At 42.5% G+C, this 18,692-nt stretch overlaps 1 protein-coding gene across 1 annotated transcript in view; it reads right to left on the reverse strand.

The window, feature by feature from the left end:
* LOC110489714 (A-type potassium channel modulatory protein DPP6) overlaps positions 1-11,008 on the reverse strand; it is a 363,201-nt gene extending 352,193 nt beyond the window's left edge. The window contains exons 1-2 of the mRNA XM_021562496.3: positions 10,481-11,008; positions 10,313-10,387 (exon numbers count right to left, since the gene is read on the reverse strand). Coding sequence (XP_021418171.1) covers positions 10,313-10,369 — 57 coding nt within the window. The 5' untranslated portion in view covers positions 10,370-10,387; positions 10,481-11,008. The remainder of the gene's footprint in view (positions 1-10,312; positions 10,388-10,480) is intronic.
* Positions 11,009-18,692: the final 7,684 nt, after the last annotated feature.

Genomic DNA, 18,692 nt, shown 5'->3' on the forward strand with positions numbered 1-18,692 from the left:
AGTGGCGGTCGGTGCCGTTTAAGATGAGGGAGAACAATTGTTTTTTTATGAGCATGGCCTTATTTCTATTAAAGCATATTGGATGACTGTCATTCATATTCCACTCAACCAGCTCAACGTAACATCAGTAGATTTAGGCTACTACATGATACTCTAATTTCCGTAGCCTATGAATTAAAGTTTACAACGTAGGTGCACACAGGTTGAGAGAAAGATTGGGGGTGATTTTGTTCCGTTTGCTTCCATTTAAGAAGCGTTATTCAACAGAATCGGCAAAAAAGAATACACCCCTGATCGCAGGCAAACAGTTAACTTTCATAGCCACATACAAACAGCTCGTTGTATTCCGTCTCGCATCTACGCACTCTCCTCCTCTAACCTTTTCCTTTCGATTGTGGACTTCAATGCAGAACACATCAACTGTCTGTGACCAAGCAAAAAAAACTTTCCAAGCCAAACCTTCATATCATAACCGCTACACACAGCCTACATCGTTGTCACCATATTAGCTAAAGTAACATCATAGTCAACATTACTAATATAACTAACGTGTTAGTAAACCCGCTACAATAAGCTCCTTGGTCACCATAGCAGCACCCACCCGTAGCACGCGCTCCAGCAGGTATATTTCACTGGTCACCCACAAAGCCAATTCTTCTATTGGCCGCCTCTCCTTCCAGTTCTCTGCTGCCAATGACTGGAACGAACTGCAAAAATCCCTGGAGCTGGAGACTCATATCTCCCTCACTAACTTTAAGCACAGTTCACTGCACCTGTACATAGCCCATCTGTAAATAGCCCATCCAACTACCTCATCCCCATACTGTAATTATTTATTTATCTTGCTCCTTTGCACCCCAGTATCTCTACTTGCACATTCATCTTCTGCACATCTACCATTCCAGTGTTTAATTGCTATATTGTAATTACTTCGCCACTATGACCTATTTATTGCCTTACCTCCCTTATCCTACCAACATTTGCACATACTGTATATATACTTTTATTGACTGTATGTTTGTTTATTCCATGTGTAACTCTGTGTTGTTGTATGTGTCAAACTGCTTTGCTTTATCTTAGCCAGGTCGCAGTTGCAACTAGCCTACCTCGTTAAATAAAGGTGAAATAAAAAATAAAAAAAATAAACAATCATGCAGTAAGTGTAAGCAGATTAGCAGTTACACCGACGGGCACAAGTGGCAATCAATTTTTAAACCAGAAGCTTACCTTGACTTGGAAAAGATCCAGTGTTGGATAGTCATAGCCAGATAACTAACATAGCATTCCTCGGTTTGAGTGAGGGTGTTTGAGTAGGCTAAACTAGCTGGCTGCATTTGTTACCTAACTAAAGTGAAAAGAAATGACGAATTATAGCTATCTCGCTCTCTTTTGATCCTCCTTCCTTTTTGAAGAAATTAATTTGTTCAAAACTGTTTAACTATTGTCTTTCTCGCTCTTTGAGTCAACTACTCACCACATTTTATGCACTGCAGCACTAGCTAGCTGTAGCTTATGCTTTCAGTACCAGATTAATTCTCTGATCATTTGATTGGGTACAAAATGTCAGTTCATGCTGCAAGAGCTCTGATAGGTTGAAAGATGTCCTCCGGAAGTTGTCATAGTGTAAAGACTCTCCTCTTCTTCTGACGAGGAGTAAGAGATATCGGACCAATTTGCAGCGTGGTAAGTGTCCATTTTAATATGTAAAACTGAACACTACAAAAATACAAAATAACAAAGTGAAAGAACAAACGAAAATCAAAACAGTCCCGTATGGTGCAAACCCAGACACAGGAAACAATCACCCACAACTCAAGTGAAACCAGGCTACCTAAGTATGGTTCTCAATCAGGAACAACGATTGACAGCTTCCTCTGATTGAGAACCATACCAGGCCAAACACAGAAATCCCAAATCATAGAAAAAGGAACATAGACAACCCACCCAACTCACGCCCTGACCATACTAAAACAAAGACATAACCAAAGAACTAAGGTCAGAACGTGACACATAGTTGGTGTGTACGTTTATGGAAGGGGGTGAGAACCATGAGCCTCCTAGGTTTTGTATTGAAGTCAATGTACCCAGAGGAGGACAGAAGCTAGCTGTCCTCCGGCTACACCACGGTACTACCCTACAGAGTGCTGTTGAGGCTACAGTATACAATCATTGCAAAGTTTGATTTAATCAATTATTTGGTGACAATATATTTTTGCATAGTTTTATCTAAAAAGGATAACTTTTCACTGAGGAACATGGTCCTCCCACAGGAGCCTCCACTGACCCTTAAGTAACCATCTGTCTTATATAACCATACCAAACATAACATACCATAACAGATTTACTTTGACTATGTTATGTCTAGTCTATTAGACCAGGCTGGGTAATTCTATGTCATGGATAGAGCAGGTACTCCTAATGTTTTGTACACTCAGTGTAGGTGCCGGTTAGGAGATAAGTTTGGTTTAGCAGGTGTCTATGACCTACAGATATCCACATATTGTAAAATCTAGACCGATGGACAGGGAGTTACGAATTATAGATTTGCTTTCAGTAAGAGGATTTTCAGAAACAAGTACCCCCCTAAAAAATTTCAGCAGTTATTTTTCGGGCTCTGCATTGTAGGCCTTCCTTCAATTTGCAAGAGGCTGAATGTGTCTCACAGTAGAAAGCATCCGAGCGTGCGAAACCGCGCCCCTCTGTCTCTGAACTAGAGGTTGACCGATTAATCAGAATGGCCGATTAATTAGGGCAGATTTCAAGTTTTCATTACAATCGGAAATCGATATTTTTGGACACCGATTTGGCCGATTTAAAAAAACAATGTACACCTTTATTTAACTAGGCAAGTCAGTTAAGAACACATTCTTATTTTCAATGACGGCCTAGGAACGGTGGGTTAACTGCCTCATTCAGGGGCAGAACGACAGATTTTCACCTTGTCAGCTCGGGGATTCTTTCTTGCAACCTTACAGTTAACTAGTCCAATGCTCTAACCACCTGCCTCTCATTGCACTCCACGAGGAGACTGCCTGTTACGTGAATGCAGTAAGCCAAGGTAAATTGCTAGCTAGCATTAAACTTATCTTATAAAAAACAATCAATCAATCATAATCACTAATTAACTACACATGGTTGATGATATTACTAGTTTATCTATCACTAGTTTATCTGCATATAATCGATGCGGTGTGTATCGTTGCTCCAATGTGTACCTAACCATGAACATCAATGTCTTTCTTAAAATCAATACACAGAAGTATATATTTTTGAACCTGCATATTTAGCTAAAAATAATCCAGGTTAGCAGGCAATATTAACCAGGTGAAATTGTGTCACTTCTCTTGCGATCATTGCACGCAGAGTCAGTGTATATGCAACAGTTTGGGCCGCCTAATTTTCCAGAATTTTACGTAATTATGACATAACATTGAAGGTTGTGCAATGTAACAGGAATATTTAGACTAATGGATGCCACCCCTTAGATAAAATACGGAACGGTTCCGTATTTCACTGAAAGAATAAACGTCTTGTTGTCGAGATGATAGTTTCCGGATTCGACCATATTAATGAACTAAGGCTCGTATTTCTGTGTGTTATTATGCTATAACTAAGTCTATGATTTGATAGAGCAGTCTGACTGAGCGGTGGTAGGCAGCAGCAGGCTCGTAAGCATTCATTCAAACAGCACTTTCGTGCGTTTTGCCAGCAGCTCTTTGTTGTGCGTCAAGCATTGCGCTGTTTATAACTTCAAGCCTATAATCTCCCGAGATTAGGCTTGTGTAACCAATGTGAAATGGCTAGCTAGTTAGCGGGGTGCGCGCTAATAGCGTTTCAAACGTCACTCGCTCTGAGACTTGGAGTGGTTGTTCCCCTTGCTCTGCATGGGTAACACTGCTTCGAGGGTGGCTGTTGTCGTTGTGTTCCTGGCAATACTAAAGTGCCTATAAGAACATCCAATAGTCAAAGGCTAATGAAATACAAATGGTATAGAGAGAAATAGTCCTATAATTCCTATAATAACTACAACCTAAAACTTCTTACCTGGGAATATTGAAGACATGTTAAAAGGAACCACCAGCTTTCATTTGTTCTCATGTTCTGAGCAAGGAACTTAAACGTTAGCTTTCTTACATGGCACATATTGCACTTTTACTTTCTTCTCCAACACTTTGTTTTTGCATTATTTAAACCAAATTGAACATGTTTCATTATTTATTTGAGGCTAAATTGATTTTATTGATGTATTATATTAAGTTAAAATAAGTGTTCATTCAGTATTGTTGTAATTGTCATTTTTATAAATACATTTTAAAATCGGCCAATTAATCAGTATCGGCTTTTTTTGGTCCTCCAATAATCGGTATCAGTATCGAAAAATCATAATCGGTCGACCTCTACTCTGGATGTGTAGACATTTATCTGATGCTGTCTGGTCCAAAACAATATGATATTGTTGCCACCCATTGCATTGAATTCAAGGGAAGCCAGCAAGCAAAAGTATAAAATAGCCCATCAGCGTTGAGCTAAACTGTGAGCTCAACTGTGAATGGTCCTGGTGCACAAAAAAAAAAGTGTCGAGGGAAGCCCGTTTGGATTTGGCGACACTCCTATTAAATTGCATTGAGAGCATACGTAATAGACAGAAACAACTTCAATTGTTGCATCTCATTGTGTTGTTGTCCTCCAGTGGCTAGGTAGCTAGCTAAAATTGGCCCTTTCCTAAATTAGCCATGGATGGAGTTAGGGATTTGGACTTGCAGTTTTACTTCATTCTCCATACTGGCCAATGATTATAATGGCGATTCTGATCCCTCCATCAATTCATACATTGTCCCCCTGGCCTGAGAGAATGGAATTTCAATATATAGCTAGATGTAGATGGCTAATGTTAACTAGCTAAAGTTGCCCATGAAAGTAAGTTAGGCTAGCGAGCAAGCATTTTAGCCAGGTATGTCATGACTGTCTTCGTCCTCCTCATCTGAAGAGGGGAAGCGAGAAGGATCGGAGGAAATATACGCAGCGTGGTCAGTGATCATCATTTTAATTGAAAAAACGGAACACTACAAAACAACAAAATGACAAGCGTGAAGCTAATAAACAATAGTGCTGACACAAACACTACACATAGACAATCACCCACAACCCACAATGATAAAACAGGCTACCTAAATATGGTTCCCAATCAGAGACAACGACTAACACCTGCCTCTGATTGAGAACCATATCAGGCCAAACACAGAAACAGACAAACTAGACATCCAACATAGAATGCCCACTCAGATCACACCCTGACCAAACAAAACATAGAAACATACAAAGCAAACTATGGTCAGGGCGTGACAAGGTAGCCTAAGACAACAAAAAATACAAGTGTGTACTGTATGACAGTGATAGATTGTTTTGTCAACATGAAAGAGATGAGGATGGCATTGGCGTTTCTCTACAAGTAGGGTGAGTAAACCTGTTTTTCTACTTGCAGGAACAGGCATGCACACAAATCAGAAACATGGACAGGCACATCATATTTAGCTTAAGTTGATTGGACTACAGTGCCTTGCGAAAGTATTCGGCCCCCTTGAACTTTGCGACCTTTTGCCACATTTCAGGCTTCAAACACAAAGATATAAAACTGTATTTGTTTTGTGAAGAATCAACAACAAGTGGGACACAATCATGAAGTGGAACGACATTTATTGGATATTTCAAACTTTTTTAACAAATCAAAAACTGAAAATTGGGCGTGCAAAATTATTCAGCCCCTTTACTTTCAGTGCAGCAAACTCTCTCCAGAAGTTCAGTGAGGATCTCTGAATGATCCAATGTTGACCTAAATGACTAATGATGATAAATACAATCCACCTGTGTGTAATCAAGTCTCCGTATAAATGCACCTGCACTGTGATAGTCTCAGAGGTCCGTTAAAAGCGCAGAGAGCATCATGAAGAACAAGGAACACACCAGGCAGGTCCGAGATACTGTTGTGAAGAAGTTTAAAGCCGGATTTGGATACAAAAAGATTTCCCAAGCTTTAAACATCCCAAGGAGCACTGTGCAAGCGATAATATTGAAATGGAAGGAGTATCAGACCACTGCAAATCTACCAAGACCTGGCCGTCCCTCTAAACTTTCAGCTCATACAAGGAGAAGACTGATCAGAGATGCAGCCAAGAGGCCCATGATCACTCTGGATGAACTGCAGAGATCTACAGCTGAGGTGGGAGACTCTGTCCATAGGACAACAATCAGTCGTATATTGCACAAATCTGGCCTTTATGGAAGAGTGGCAAGAAGAAAGCCATTTCTTAAAGATATCCATAAAAAGTGTCGTTTAAAGTTTGCCACAAGCCACCTGGGAGACACACCAAACATGTGGAAGAAGGTGCTCTGGTCAGATGAAACCAAAATTGAACTTTTTGGCAACAATGCAAAATGTTATGTTTGGCGTAAAAGCAACACAGCTCATCACCCTGAACACAACATCCCCACTGTCAAACATGGTGGTGGCAGCATCATGGTTTGGGCCTGCTTTTCTTCAGCAGGGACAGGGAAGATGGTTAAAATTGATGGGAAGATGGATGGAGCCAAATACAGGACCATTCTGGAAGAAAACCTGATGGAGTCTGCAAAAGACCTGAGACTGGGACGGAGATTTGTCTTCCAACAAGACAATGATCCAAAACATAAAGCAAAATCTACAATGGAATGGTTCAAAAATAAACATATCCAGGTGTTAGAATGGCCAAGTCAAAGTCCAGCCCTGAATCCAATCGAGAATCTGTGGAAAGAACTGAAAACTGCTGTTCACAAATGCTCTCCATCCAACCTTACTGAACTCGAGCTGTTTTGGAAGGAGGAATGGGAAAAAATGTCAGTCTCTCGATGTGCAAAACTGATAGAGACATACCCCAAGCGACTTACAGCTGTAATCGCAGCAAAAGGTGGCACTACAAAGTATTAACTTAAGGGGGCTGAATAATTTTGCACGCCCAATTTTTCAGTTTTTGATTTGTTAAAAAAGTTTGAAATATCCAATAAATGTCGTTCCACTTCATGATTGTGTCCCACTTGTTGTTGATTCTTCACAAAAAAATACAGCTTTATATATTTATGTTTGAAGCCTGAAATGTGGCAAAAGGTCGCAAAGTTCAAGGAGGCCGAATACTTTCGCAAGGCACTGTAAATACACTGCTCAAAAAATAAAGGGAACACTTAAACAACACAATGTAACTTCAAGTCATTAACACTTATATGAAATCAAACTGTCCCCTTAGGAAGCAACACTGATTGACAATAAATTTCACATGATGTTGTGCAAATGGAATAGACAACAGGTGGAATATATAGGCAATTAGCAAGACACCCCCAATAAAGGAGTGGTTCTGCAGGTGGTGACCACAGACCACTTCTCAGTTCCTATGCTTCCTGGCTGATGTTTTGGTCACTTTTGAATGCTGGCGGTGCTTTCACTCTAGTAGTAGCATGAGACGGAGTCTACAACCCACACAAGTGGCTCAGGTAGTGCAGCTCATCCAGGATGGCACATCAATGTAAGCTGTGGCAAGAAGGTTTGCTGTGTCTGTCAGCGTAGTGTCCAGAGCATGGAGGTGCTACCAGGAGACAGGCCAGTACATCATGAGACGTGGAGGAGGCCGTAGGAGGGCAACAGCCCAGCAGCAGGACCGCTACCTTCACCTTTGTGCAAGGAAGAGCAGGAGGAGCACTGCCAGAGCCCTGCAAAATGACCTCCAGCAGGCCACAAATGTGCATGTATCTGCTCAAACGGTCAGAAACAGACTCCATGAGGGTGGTATGAGGGCCTGACGTCCACAGGTGGGGGTTGTGCTTACAGCCCAACACCATGCAGGATATTTGGCATTTGCCAGAGAACACCAAGATTGGCAAATTCGCCACTGGCGCCCTGTGCTCTTCACAGATGAAAGCAGGCTCACACTGAGCACATGTGACAGACGTGACAGAGTCTGGAGACGCCGTGGAGAACGTTCTGCTGCCTGCAACATCCTCCAGCATGACCGGTTTGGCGGTGGATCAGTCATGATGTGGGGTGGCATTTCTTTGGGGGGCCGCACAGCCCTCCATGTGCTCGCCAGAGGTAGCCTGACTGCAATTAGGTACCGAAATGAGATCCTCAGACCCCTTGTGAGACCATATGCTGGTGCGGTTGGCCCTAGATTCCTCCTAAAGCAAGACCTCATCTGGCTGGAGTGTGTCTGCAGTTCCTGCAAGAGGAAGGCATTGATGCTATGGACTGGCCCGCCCGTTCTACAGACCTGAATCCAATTGAGCACATCTGGGACATCATGTCTCGCTCCATCCACCAACGCCAAGTTGCACCACAGACTGTCCAGGAGTTGGCGGATGCTTTAGTCCATGTCTGGGAGGATATCCCTCAGGAGACCATCCGCCACCTCATCAGGAGTGGAGGCCATAAACACTAATGAGCCTCCTTTTGACTTGTTTTAAGGACATTACATCAAAGTTGGATCAGCCTGTAGTGTGGTTTTCCACTTTAATTTTGAGTGTGACTCCATGGGTTGATACATTTGATTTCCATTAATAATTTTTGTGTGATTTTGTTGTCAGCACATTCAACTATGTAAAGAAAAAAGTATTTAATAAGAATATTTAATTCATTCAGATCTAGGATGTGTTATTTTAGTGTTCCCTTTATTTTTTTGAGCAGTGTAGTTTTTTGTATATTTTAGTATATTTTAGCTGTCCCTGTATTAGAATAAACATAGGTGATTTGATGATGTGGAAATGTTACATTTGAAATGGTGCTAGAATAATGGAGGCTGCTCCTGTTTTCTTTGTGACTCAAGATAACTCGCCGTGGTTCTAAACCAATAGTTGTTTAGTGATCCGAAAATGTCGGAAACATTAACTTCATTGATCATGCTGTAGTTCATGTAACAAAGTAATATGCGTTGTGGACTTCACCGGACAGAGGTTGCTCTCTGGTTTTGTGATGAAACAAAGGTTTGGTTGAATTTATTCAGTTATCTGGCCCAAATGTATTACTTGGGGCATGGGCCGATTGGGGCTACTCTCTGGCAGATGATTACACAGGCAATTTTATATAATTAACATTTCATTATTTATTTATTTTTCCATATTTTCGGCATTGTTTCTGTGATCAAAAAATACAATTAACATCATAAAGAAATTCTTTAAGAGTCCTACGTAGTATTTTAATATTTTGATACTTTGTTTAAGGCAATTGATAAGCATTAAAAACTTTGTGGATGGAACCTCCTGAGTGGTGCAGCGGTCTAAGACACTGCATCGCAGTGCAAACTGCGTTTCTACAGCTGCTGGTTCAAGACCCATGCTGGCCGCGACCGGGAGACCAATGAGGCGATCCACAATTGGCCCAGCGTCGTCCGGGTTAGGGGAGGGTTTGGCCCAGCCGGGATGTCCTTGTCCCTTAGCGACTCCTGTGGCGGGCTAGGCGTATGTACACTGACACGGTCACCAGGTGTATGGTGTTTCCTCCGACACAAAATATTTATTTGTGGATGGGTATAATTTGTATGTATAAAATGTAGAATAGTATTATTTAAAATTACTAAAAATGGTAATTTTGTATACATTTATTTAAATTTGCATCGGGCGCTTCTGGGGGGATTCTGGTAAGATGCCGCCATAGTCGGTAGACAGAAACAGCCCGATGTACTTGGGTTAATTCTGGGCAGTCATTCATTTTGATTCCGGGCTGAGTCGACACCCGTATCTGGGACGATTCAATCAGTTCCGGCCCGCCAGAAGACGGCCGCTTCTGGGCCGATTCCTCATTGCTAGCTGGGCTATATATCACGGTCGCATAGCATATGAACTAACAGGTTACAGAGCGAACAACGCAATTTTCACAACACATAGGTTGTAATATGGCTTTTTTTCTGGCTTCCCCAATGATTTTACCCATGCACCGCTGGTGGGCCTAATCACCTAGGCCGCCCATGCGCAGAAGCACAGCGCCCTTTATTAGGATGCTGTAAGGCCATATTCTGGTTCAACTGCTTCCATACATTCTACAGTAGCCTAAGTGGAAGGAATCCCTAAAATACATCACTATTTATATAGCCTAGGCTACTGTATGTGAAATATGTATTTAGGGCACCGTTATCCCATAATAGGAATTTGCAAAACAATAGTCCAGTGAACGCATAGGAAAATATAGAAGCAATGTCATATTCTCAGTTCAGTTGGTGGTTGATGATTACTTGTGATACCCTACCTTGCAATAGCCCAAACCCGCTTTACAATAGGCCTAATAATAAAAAAGACTTACGTTCCCTGCTTTTGAACACCTCCGGTATGTCTGTGTTACTCCTGCTGTTTGATTCATGGTTGACAATTAAAACTCCTGTGAAATGAAAGAAAATATATTCGTCTTGGTCTCAAGGCTAAAAGTCCAAAATGAATCACTGTGGACAACTCAAGAAATTAACAAACATACCTGGATATAGCCTACTTGACCGCTGTAGTTGTTCTCCATAAGCTGGCGTCTTCTTGGTTTGAAAACGTTTTCGGTATAGCCTAGTAGTCGGCTATCTATTTTCAGAGACAAAGTTTCACCCAATGTGTTCCACAACATCTACGGGAGTGTATACTAAACAGTTGTTGCAAACAGCTCGAGCGTCTATTTGGCGGCAAAAGCTCCCTCGAACTCTCTCGCTGGAAATAAACTCCAATGTCAAGAAAGCAAATATAACGAAAACCACAAGAAAGCTTCATATACATATACGGAGCCCTTTAATAAATGTATCTTTGTTGAGCTGGAATTATTTATATAATCTACTTTATTCGACGAAATGATATCACAAACAAACTTCGATGCCTTGGATATCAGAGCAGGTCCGCACCTGAAGAGCATGACAGGCGCTATAAAATAAAATAAAGTAACCTATGTGACCGTTAAATGAAAATGTCGTCGAAGAATGAAGCATGGACGTTGTGCTGACTCCAGCCTTGGGTTGAAAGTAAAGCATGGGCTGGGAAATGCTACAGTCTTTGCTTTTCCATTCTACTCGCTGTTCTGTCGAGAGGTGGCACACGAACCTAGAAACTGTAGGGAGAGATGACTGCGCTGCAGATGTAGCCTACAGTATAAGCAATACCATGCATAAGGACGTCTACTATCGTGTTTGTCTGTAACAATATCTGTACGTACTGTATATCAACCAACGTAGTCGTTTGGAATATATCATGGCTTAAATAGTTGCACACCAATGCCAACCCTTTTTTGCCAAATGTATTTGTCATAAATACTGTATGTCCCTTCAGTGGTGATGCCAATGGTATTCATATTGCAAGCATCCCCAGCTGTCTTAGAAGTGTTAAAAGCGATCAATATCGTTGGAATAGGAACTCATGAGTGACCTTTACGCCATTCGTCTTCTAATTGGCATACCAGCCTAATGTAGATGAGCTGAGGGAAGCTAACATAAAGCATATCTCCAGTGCAAGGTTATTATATATAGTAAACGAAAACTTCAAATAAAACTAAAATTTAAAAAACTATTTAGTAAACTGAAACTGACAGCCAGTCGCTGTCTAATGTGGTACCGTGCCTTCTCCACCTTGAGGCACACTTGCAGTCAATGAGTGTTGCAAAACAGTTGGCACAGATTCTCCTGAAGTCAATACATGAGCGCTTCGCATGCATACTGAATCCTCTGGCAGCCAACTTCGATACAACCCCTGCATTAGCTTGCCTGATGGTCCCAAGTTTGCCAATGCCACTTCGCTCAACAAAGATGAAGCCGCTGATGAGGGAAGCGGTCTTTTGTATATAGAATAAACATCAAAAAACGAATGGGAAAAAAAACGTTTTACATCACGAAACTATAATAACCTTGCTCCAGTGTTTAATTAATTGTGACAATTACAATAATTATTTTTGATGTGATGCCATGTTAAAGCATAACAAATGCAATGAACTGTAAGGACAGGTGTGACTGCTGTTGCATTCCATGCTTGCCAATTAGTCATTATTAAGCACTTGAGTAAGCTTATTAGAATGGCATGGAAATGTGAATGTTGCCTTTCCCAAACTTTACCTGGACTATCTGCATTGCTGTTAACTATTAACTGCATCAGTACAGTGTGCTGTGCTGAAGCAGAGAGAACAATCTAGGGAGCTCATCACCAGTGATGTACTTGGCCGTATGCTTTACACTCTGTAGCGCCTTGCAGTCAGATGCCAAGCAGTTGCCATACTAAGCGGTGATGCAGCCAGTCAATATGCTCTCAGTGGTGCAGCTGTAGAGCTTTTTGATAATCTGAGGGCCCATGCCAAATCTTTTCAGTCTCCTGAGGGGGAAGAAGAGTTGTCAACCAACGTCCATTCAACCTAAAAGCAACCACAAATTGAACCATGTCATTGGATTTAGGTTAAAAGTTGGGTGAAAAAAAAGACACATGCCCAAATCCAATCAGTTGTACATGTCGATTCAACGTCATCCCATTGAATTTATTTGTTGAAATGACGTGGAAGCAGCATGGGTTCAACCAGTTTGTGCCCAGTGGGACACACATCACCCATTTAAGCCTAGCTGTCATTGTCATGGACGCAACCGTGAGTATCAGAATATAATAAGGCTTTTTCTCATCTTTTACACGCACTGACACAGACAGAATGAAAACCACATTTTTAACATGAGAAGTTGAAAGGTATGAGGAGGTTAAATAAGTATAACATCAGACAAGGACCCCAGGTCACAATGAGAAGCTGGATTTAAACTGCATTTCTCGTTTTCGCACCGCCTCTCACTCTGCCTGCTGGGGATTCTCATTCTCCACAGCATCTCAACCCCCCCACCATTAAAGCCCTATTGATTGCTGAGCTTACAGCGCATTCGGGAAAGTATTCTGACCCCTTGACTTTTTTCACATTTGGTTACGCTTCAACCTTGTTCTAAAATGGATTAAATCACCCCCCCCCCCCCCCCTCAACAATGTACACACAATATCCCATAATGACAAAGCAAAAACAGGTTTTAGAATGTAAAAAAATACCCTGAAATATCACATTTACATAAGTATTCAGGCCCTTTACTCAGTACTTTGTTGAAGCATCTTTAGCAGTGATCACAGCCTTGAATCTTCTTGGGTATGACACTACAAGCTTGGCACACCTGTATTTGGGGAGTTTCTCGCAGTTTTCTCTGCAGAGGCTCTCAAGCTCTGTCAGGTTGGATGGGGAGCGTTGCTGCACAGCCATTTTCAGGTCTCTCCAGAGATGTTTGATCAGGTTTAAGTCGGGGCTCTGGCTGGGCCCCTCAAGGGCATTCAGAGACTTGTCCCGAAGCCACTCCTACGTTGTCTTGGTTGTGTGCTTAGGGTCGTAGTCCTGTTGGATGAACCTTCGCCCCAGTCTGAAGTCTTGAGTGGTCTGGAGCAGGTTTTGATCAAGGATCTCTCTGTGAGGGATCAGCCCAGAACTACACGGCAGGACCTTGTCAATGACCTGAAGAGAGCTGGGACCACAGTCTCAAAGAAAACCATTAGTAACCATTAGTAACACACTACGCCGTCATGGATTAAAATCCTGCAGCGCACGCAAGGTCCCCCTGCTCAAGCCAGCGCATGTCCAGGCCTGTCTGAAGTTTGCCAATAACCATCTGGATGATCCAGAGGAGGAATGGGAGAAGGTCATGTGGTCTGATTAGACAAAAATAGAGCTTTTTGGTCTAAACTCCACTCGCCGTGTTTGGAGGAAGAAGAACTATGAGTACAACCCCAAGAACACCATCCCAACCGTGAAGCATGGAGGTGGAAACATCATTCTTTGGGGATGCTTTTCTGCAAAGGGGACAGGACGACTGCACCATATTGAGGAGAGGATGGATGGGGCCATGTATCGTGAGATCTTGGCCAACAACCTCCTTCCCTCATTAAGAGCATTGAAGATGGGTCGTGGCTGGGTCTTCAGCATGACAACGACCCAAAACACACAGCCAGGGCAACTAAGGAGTGGGTCTGTGAGAAGCATCTCAAGGTCCTGGAGTGGCCTAGCCAGTCTCCAGACCTGAACCCAATAGAAAATCTTTGGAGGGAGCTGAAAGTCCGTATTGCCCAGCGACAGCCCCAAAACCTGAAGGATCTGGAGAAGGTCTATATGGAGGAGTGGGCCAAAATCCCTGCTGCAGTGTGTGCAAACCTGGTCAAGAACGACAGGAAATGTATGATCTCTGTAATTGCAAACAAAGGCTTCTGTCCCAAATATTAAGTTCTGCTTTTCTGATATATCAAATACTTATGTCATGCAATAAAATGCAAATTAATTACTTAAAAATCATACAATGTGATTTTCTGGATTTTTGTTTTAGATTCTGTCCCTCACAGTTGAAGTGTACCTATGATAAAACAATGATTACAGACCTCTACATGCTTTGTAAGTAGGAAAACCTGCAAAATCGGCAGTGTATCAAATACTTGTTCTCTCCACTGTATGTATATAAGGTATTTCTGTTTTTATAGCTCAAATTTCTGGAGACCCTGTTTCGTTTTTGTCATTATGTGGTATTGTGTGTAGATTGATGAGGAAAAAATACAATTTAATCTATTTTAGAATAAGGCTGTAACAGAAAAAGTCAAGGGGTCTGAATACTTTCCGAATGCACTGTATGTTTTTCCTGTGTGCAGGAAATCAGCAGGGTGCTGCATAGAAAAAAATTATCAGACAAGAGGGCTAACCTATCCCCAAATCACAGTATTTTGGCTAACTTCCACATTCTTAAAAAGGCTTTATTGATAGTCCAGGTTTTTGTGAACACCTATGTTAGACAGATTTGCACCAACAAATGGCCCCACAAGATTTCCAGTCAATAGCAGACCAAGAGGTTACACAAACAGTGTCACTAATTGACTCTGCATATTATTTTCCAAATACCGTAGTTTAGATAACAGTTTGTGTTACCAATTCCATAGACGGCTGGCATATTTTGAAGACACTTTCATTAGGATCACACTCATTTTGTTTATTTAATTTCCTCCCAATCTTTTGAGGTTTCTTTCAGGGGAAGGGAAACACTTTTTCTGCATCATCCTCCTCTCAAACGTGTGATCTCTGATCCACACTTAATTGGAGAGACATTTTTATAAGGCAGAAGTTCTAGGTTCCTTTGAATTTGGCACTTGATGAAAACTTTGGACATAACTTTTCACTTGAAACTGACTTTCTGAAGTAGCTGCCGGAGCAACTGCCACTGTCGCTTCTCGAAATGTATTTATGAGTCTGGGAACAACATCTAAACCAGGTCCCTGGATAGCAGCCATATAACTAACTTTCAGGCCAAAAACATGTCTTCCTTCTGTCACGATCGTCGTATGAAGGAGACCAAGGCGCAGCATGGTAGGCGTACATTCTCTTTATTAAAAGAATGAAAACCAAACAAAATAACAACTGAAATGTGAAGCTATTTTATCTTTATTTAACTAGGCAAGTCAGTTAAGAACATGTTCTTATTTTCAATGTTGGCCTAGGAACAGTGGGTTACCTGCCTGTTCAGGGGCAGAATGACAGATTTGTACCTTGTCAGCTCTGGGATTTGAACTTTCAACCTTGCGGTTTCTAGTCCAACTCTAGCCACTAGGCTACCCTGCCGCCGCAATAGAGTGCTGACAGGCAACACATAGTCAAGATCCCACACCAGAAAGTGGGGAGATATCTAAGGTCAGGGCGTGACACCTTCATAGTGATGGTATTGAGAAACTGGTTAACTAAAATCATATTATAAAAAATATAATTTCCTAGAGCTACAGTAGCTCTCAGAAATAATTAGGAAATACAACAATTAGTGAATTAAGTTTTAAATGTCAAGAGGTAAATTCAGGAAACATTGTGAAGTTTTTGTATAGAATGCCTATTTCTCCAAAGTCCCTGTATCAACACAGCAGAGATTATCTTGATTTGCTAACCTTTAGGTAAGCAGGTCCTTGGACATTTGTCTGCGCTCCTTACTCCTAAATTGTTAATGTCTCTGCTCACTGTGTTGCTGTAACCAGATAATGGACTAATGCATAATAATGCTCGATGGGTATAATGAAATTTTGGAGCCTGGTAATATTAGTTTGATATTTCAGGGACTTTTTCTGTTCCTCCAAACTTTTTAGACTCTCTAAGTCAGGGCTGCCCAACCCTCTTCCTGGAAATCTACTGTCCTGTAGGTTTCAGTCCAACCCTAATTTAGCATATCTGATTCAGCTAGTTAAGGTCTTGTTGAGCAGCTAACAAGTAGAATCAGGTGTGTTAAATTAAGGTTGGACTGAAAACCTGCAGGAAGGTAGATATCCAGGAAGAGGGTTGGGCAGCCCTGCTCTAAGTAGATGGAGGATGTGGATGTTTTCTAACAAGAGACAATGGTCTCATTAGGTTGATTTGGATAAGTACAAAGAAGGGTTTTTAATACTGTAGCAGCTTGTGTAGTATATGTAGACTTACTGGACTCGCTGGCTAGTGAGTGCTAGTAGCCATCGTACAGTGACTTCACTTGCCCTGTGACTTTAAGTAGTGTCGCCCCCAAGTTACCACAGTCATGTTTTAGTAGGGCAATGGTTAAATGAAATCAAATGACATTTTAGCAGAGAGAATAGTCTATGACTAGTGTGGCTGGAGCCTTTGACAATTTTTAGGGCCTTCCTCTGACACCGCCTGGTATAGAGGTCCTGGATGGCAGGAAGCTGATGTACTGGGCCAGACACACTACCCTCTGTAGCGCCTTGCAGTAGGATGCAGAGCAGAGCAGCTGCCATACCAGGTGGTGATGCAACCAGTGCTCTCAATGGTGCAGATGCATAATGTTTGGAGGATCTGAGGACCCATATCAATCTTCTCAGTCTCCTGAGGGGGAATAGGTGTTGTCGTGCCCTCTTCACGACTGTCTTGGTGTGTTTGGACCATGATAGTTTGTTGGTTGTGTGCCAAGGAACTTGATGCTCTCGACCTGCTCCGTCGATGTGAATGGAGGCCTGCTCGGCCCTCTTTTTCCAGTAGTCCACGATCAGCTCCTTTGTTTTGCTCACGTTGAAGGAGAGGTTTTTGTCCTGGCACCACACTACCAGGTCTTTGACCTCCTCCCTATAGGCTGTCTCATCATTGTCGGTGATCAGGCCTACCACCTTGTGTCATCGGCAAACTTAATGATGGTGTTGAAGTCGTGCATGGCCACGCAGTCGTGGGTGAGCAGGAAGTACAGGAGGGGACTGAGCACGTGCCCCTGAAGGGCCCCCATCTTGAGGATCAGCGTGGCAGATGTGTTGTTGCCTACCCTTACCACCTGAGAGTGGCCCGTCAGGAAATCCAGGATCCAGTTGCAGAGGGAGGTGTTTACTCCCAGGGTCCTTAGCTTAGTGATGAGCTTTGAGGGCACTATGGTGTTGAACGCTGTAGTCAATGAATAGCATTCTCACGTAGGTGTTCCTTTTGTCCAGGTGGGAATGGGCAGTGTGGAGTGAAATAGAGATTGCATCATCTGTGGATCTGTTGGGGCAGAATGCAAATTGAAGTGGGTCTAGTGTTTCTGGGATAATGGTATTGATGTGAGCCATTGCCAGCTTTTCAAAGCACTTCATGGCTTGGTAGTCATTTTGGTAGGTTACCTTGGCGTTCTTGGGCACATGGACTAAGGTGGTCTGCTTGAAACATTTAGGTATTACAGACTCATTCAGCGCATGCTCTGGGTAAACATCCTGGTAATCCGTTTGGCCCTGCGGCCTTGTGAATGTTGACCTGTTAAAAGGTCTTACTCACATCGTCTACAGAGAGTGTGATCACAAACTTTTTCGGAAAAGCTGGAGCTCTCATGCATGCTTCAGTGTTGCTTGCCTCAAGTGTACATAGAAGTAATTTAGCTCATCTGGTAGTCACTGGGCAGCTCGCGGCTGGCCTTCCCTTTGTAGTAAGTAACAGTTTGCAAGCCCTGCTTTGACACACACAGTATTCAGAAAGAAATATAGAGATATGGTCTTGAGAGAAGCCCCTTGTAGGCGCCGTTTTAACATTTTGTCTGGTGTCCTCTGAGTCGGAACAAATCAAGTCAAGCTTTATTTGTACAGCACATTTCAGACATGGAATGCAACACAATGTGCTTCACAGGAAAAAAACAAATAAAAACAATGAAAATAAATACACGAAACAACAAACATAAGAGGATAAAAAAAATTAAGAATGACAATAACAACTGGATGACTAAAAAGCAACATACACTATATATACAAAAGTATGTGGACACCACTTGAAATTAGTGGATTTGGCTATTTCAGCCACACCCGATGCTGACAGATGTATAACATTGAGCACACAGCCATGCAATCGGCATAGACAAACATTGGCAGTAGAATGGCCTTACTGAAGAGCTCAATGAGTTTCAATGTGGCACCGTCATAGGATGACACCTTTCCAACAAGTCAGCCCCAAGGGCGAGGAGCGGGTCGGTCCAGACGGCAGAGATGGAAATCCCAGATGATGTTGGGGTCCTGCATACCCGCCACCGGGACCCAAGAGCACTCCTCAGGACTGTACCCCTCCCAGTCCACTAGGTACTGGAGCCGACCCCCACGACGTTGAGTGTCCAGGAGGGACCTAATAACATAGGCATGGGTCCCCTCGATGTCCAGGGGAGGTGGCGGGGTGTCGTGGGAGCATCACCTAGGGGACCTGGAACAAC

Source organism: Oncorhynchus mykiss, chromosome 15, assembly GCF_057628025.1.
Source record: "Oncorhynchus mykiss isolate SJ-2025 chromosome 15, ASM5762802v1, whole genome shotgun sequence".
Classification (NCBI taxonomy): domain Eukaryota; kingdom Metazoa; phylum Chordata; class Actinopteri; order Salmoniformes; family Salmonidae; genus Oncorhynchus; species Oncorhynchus mykiss.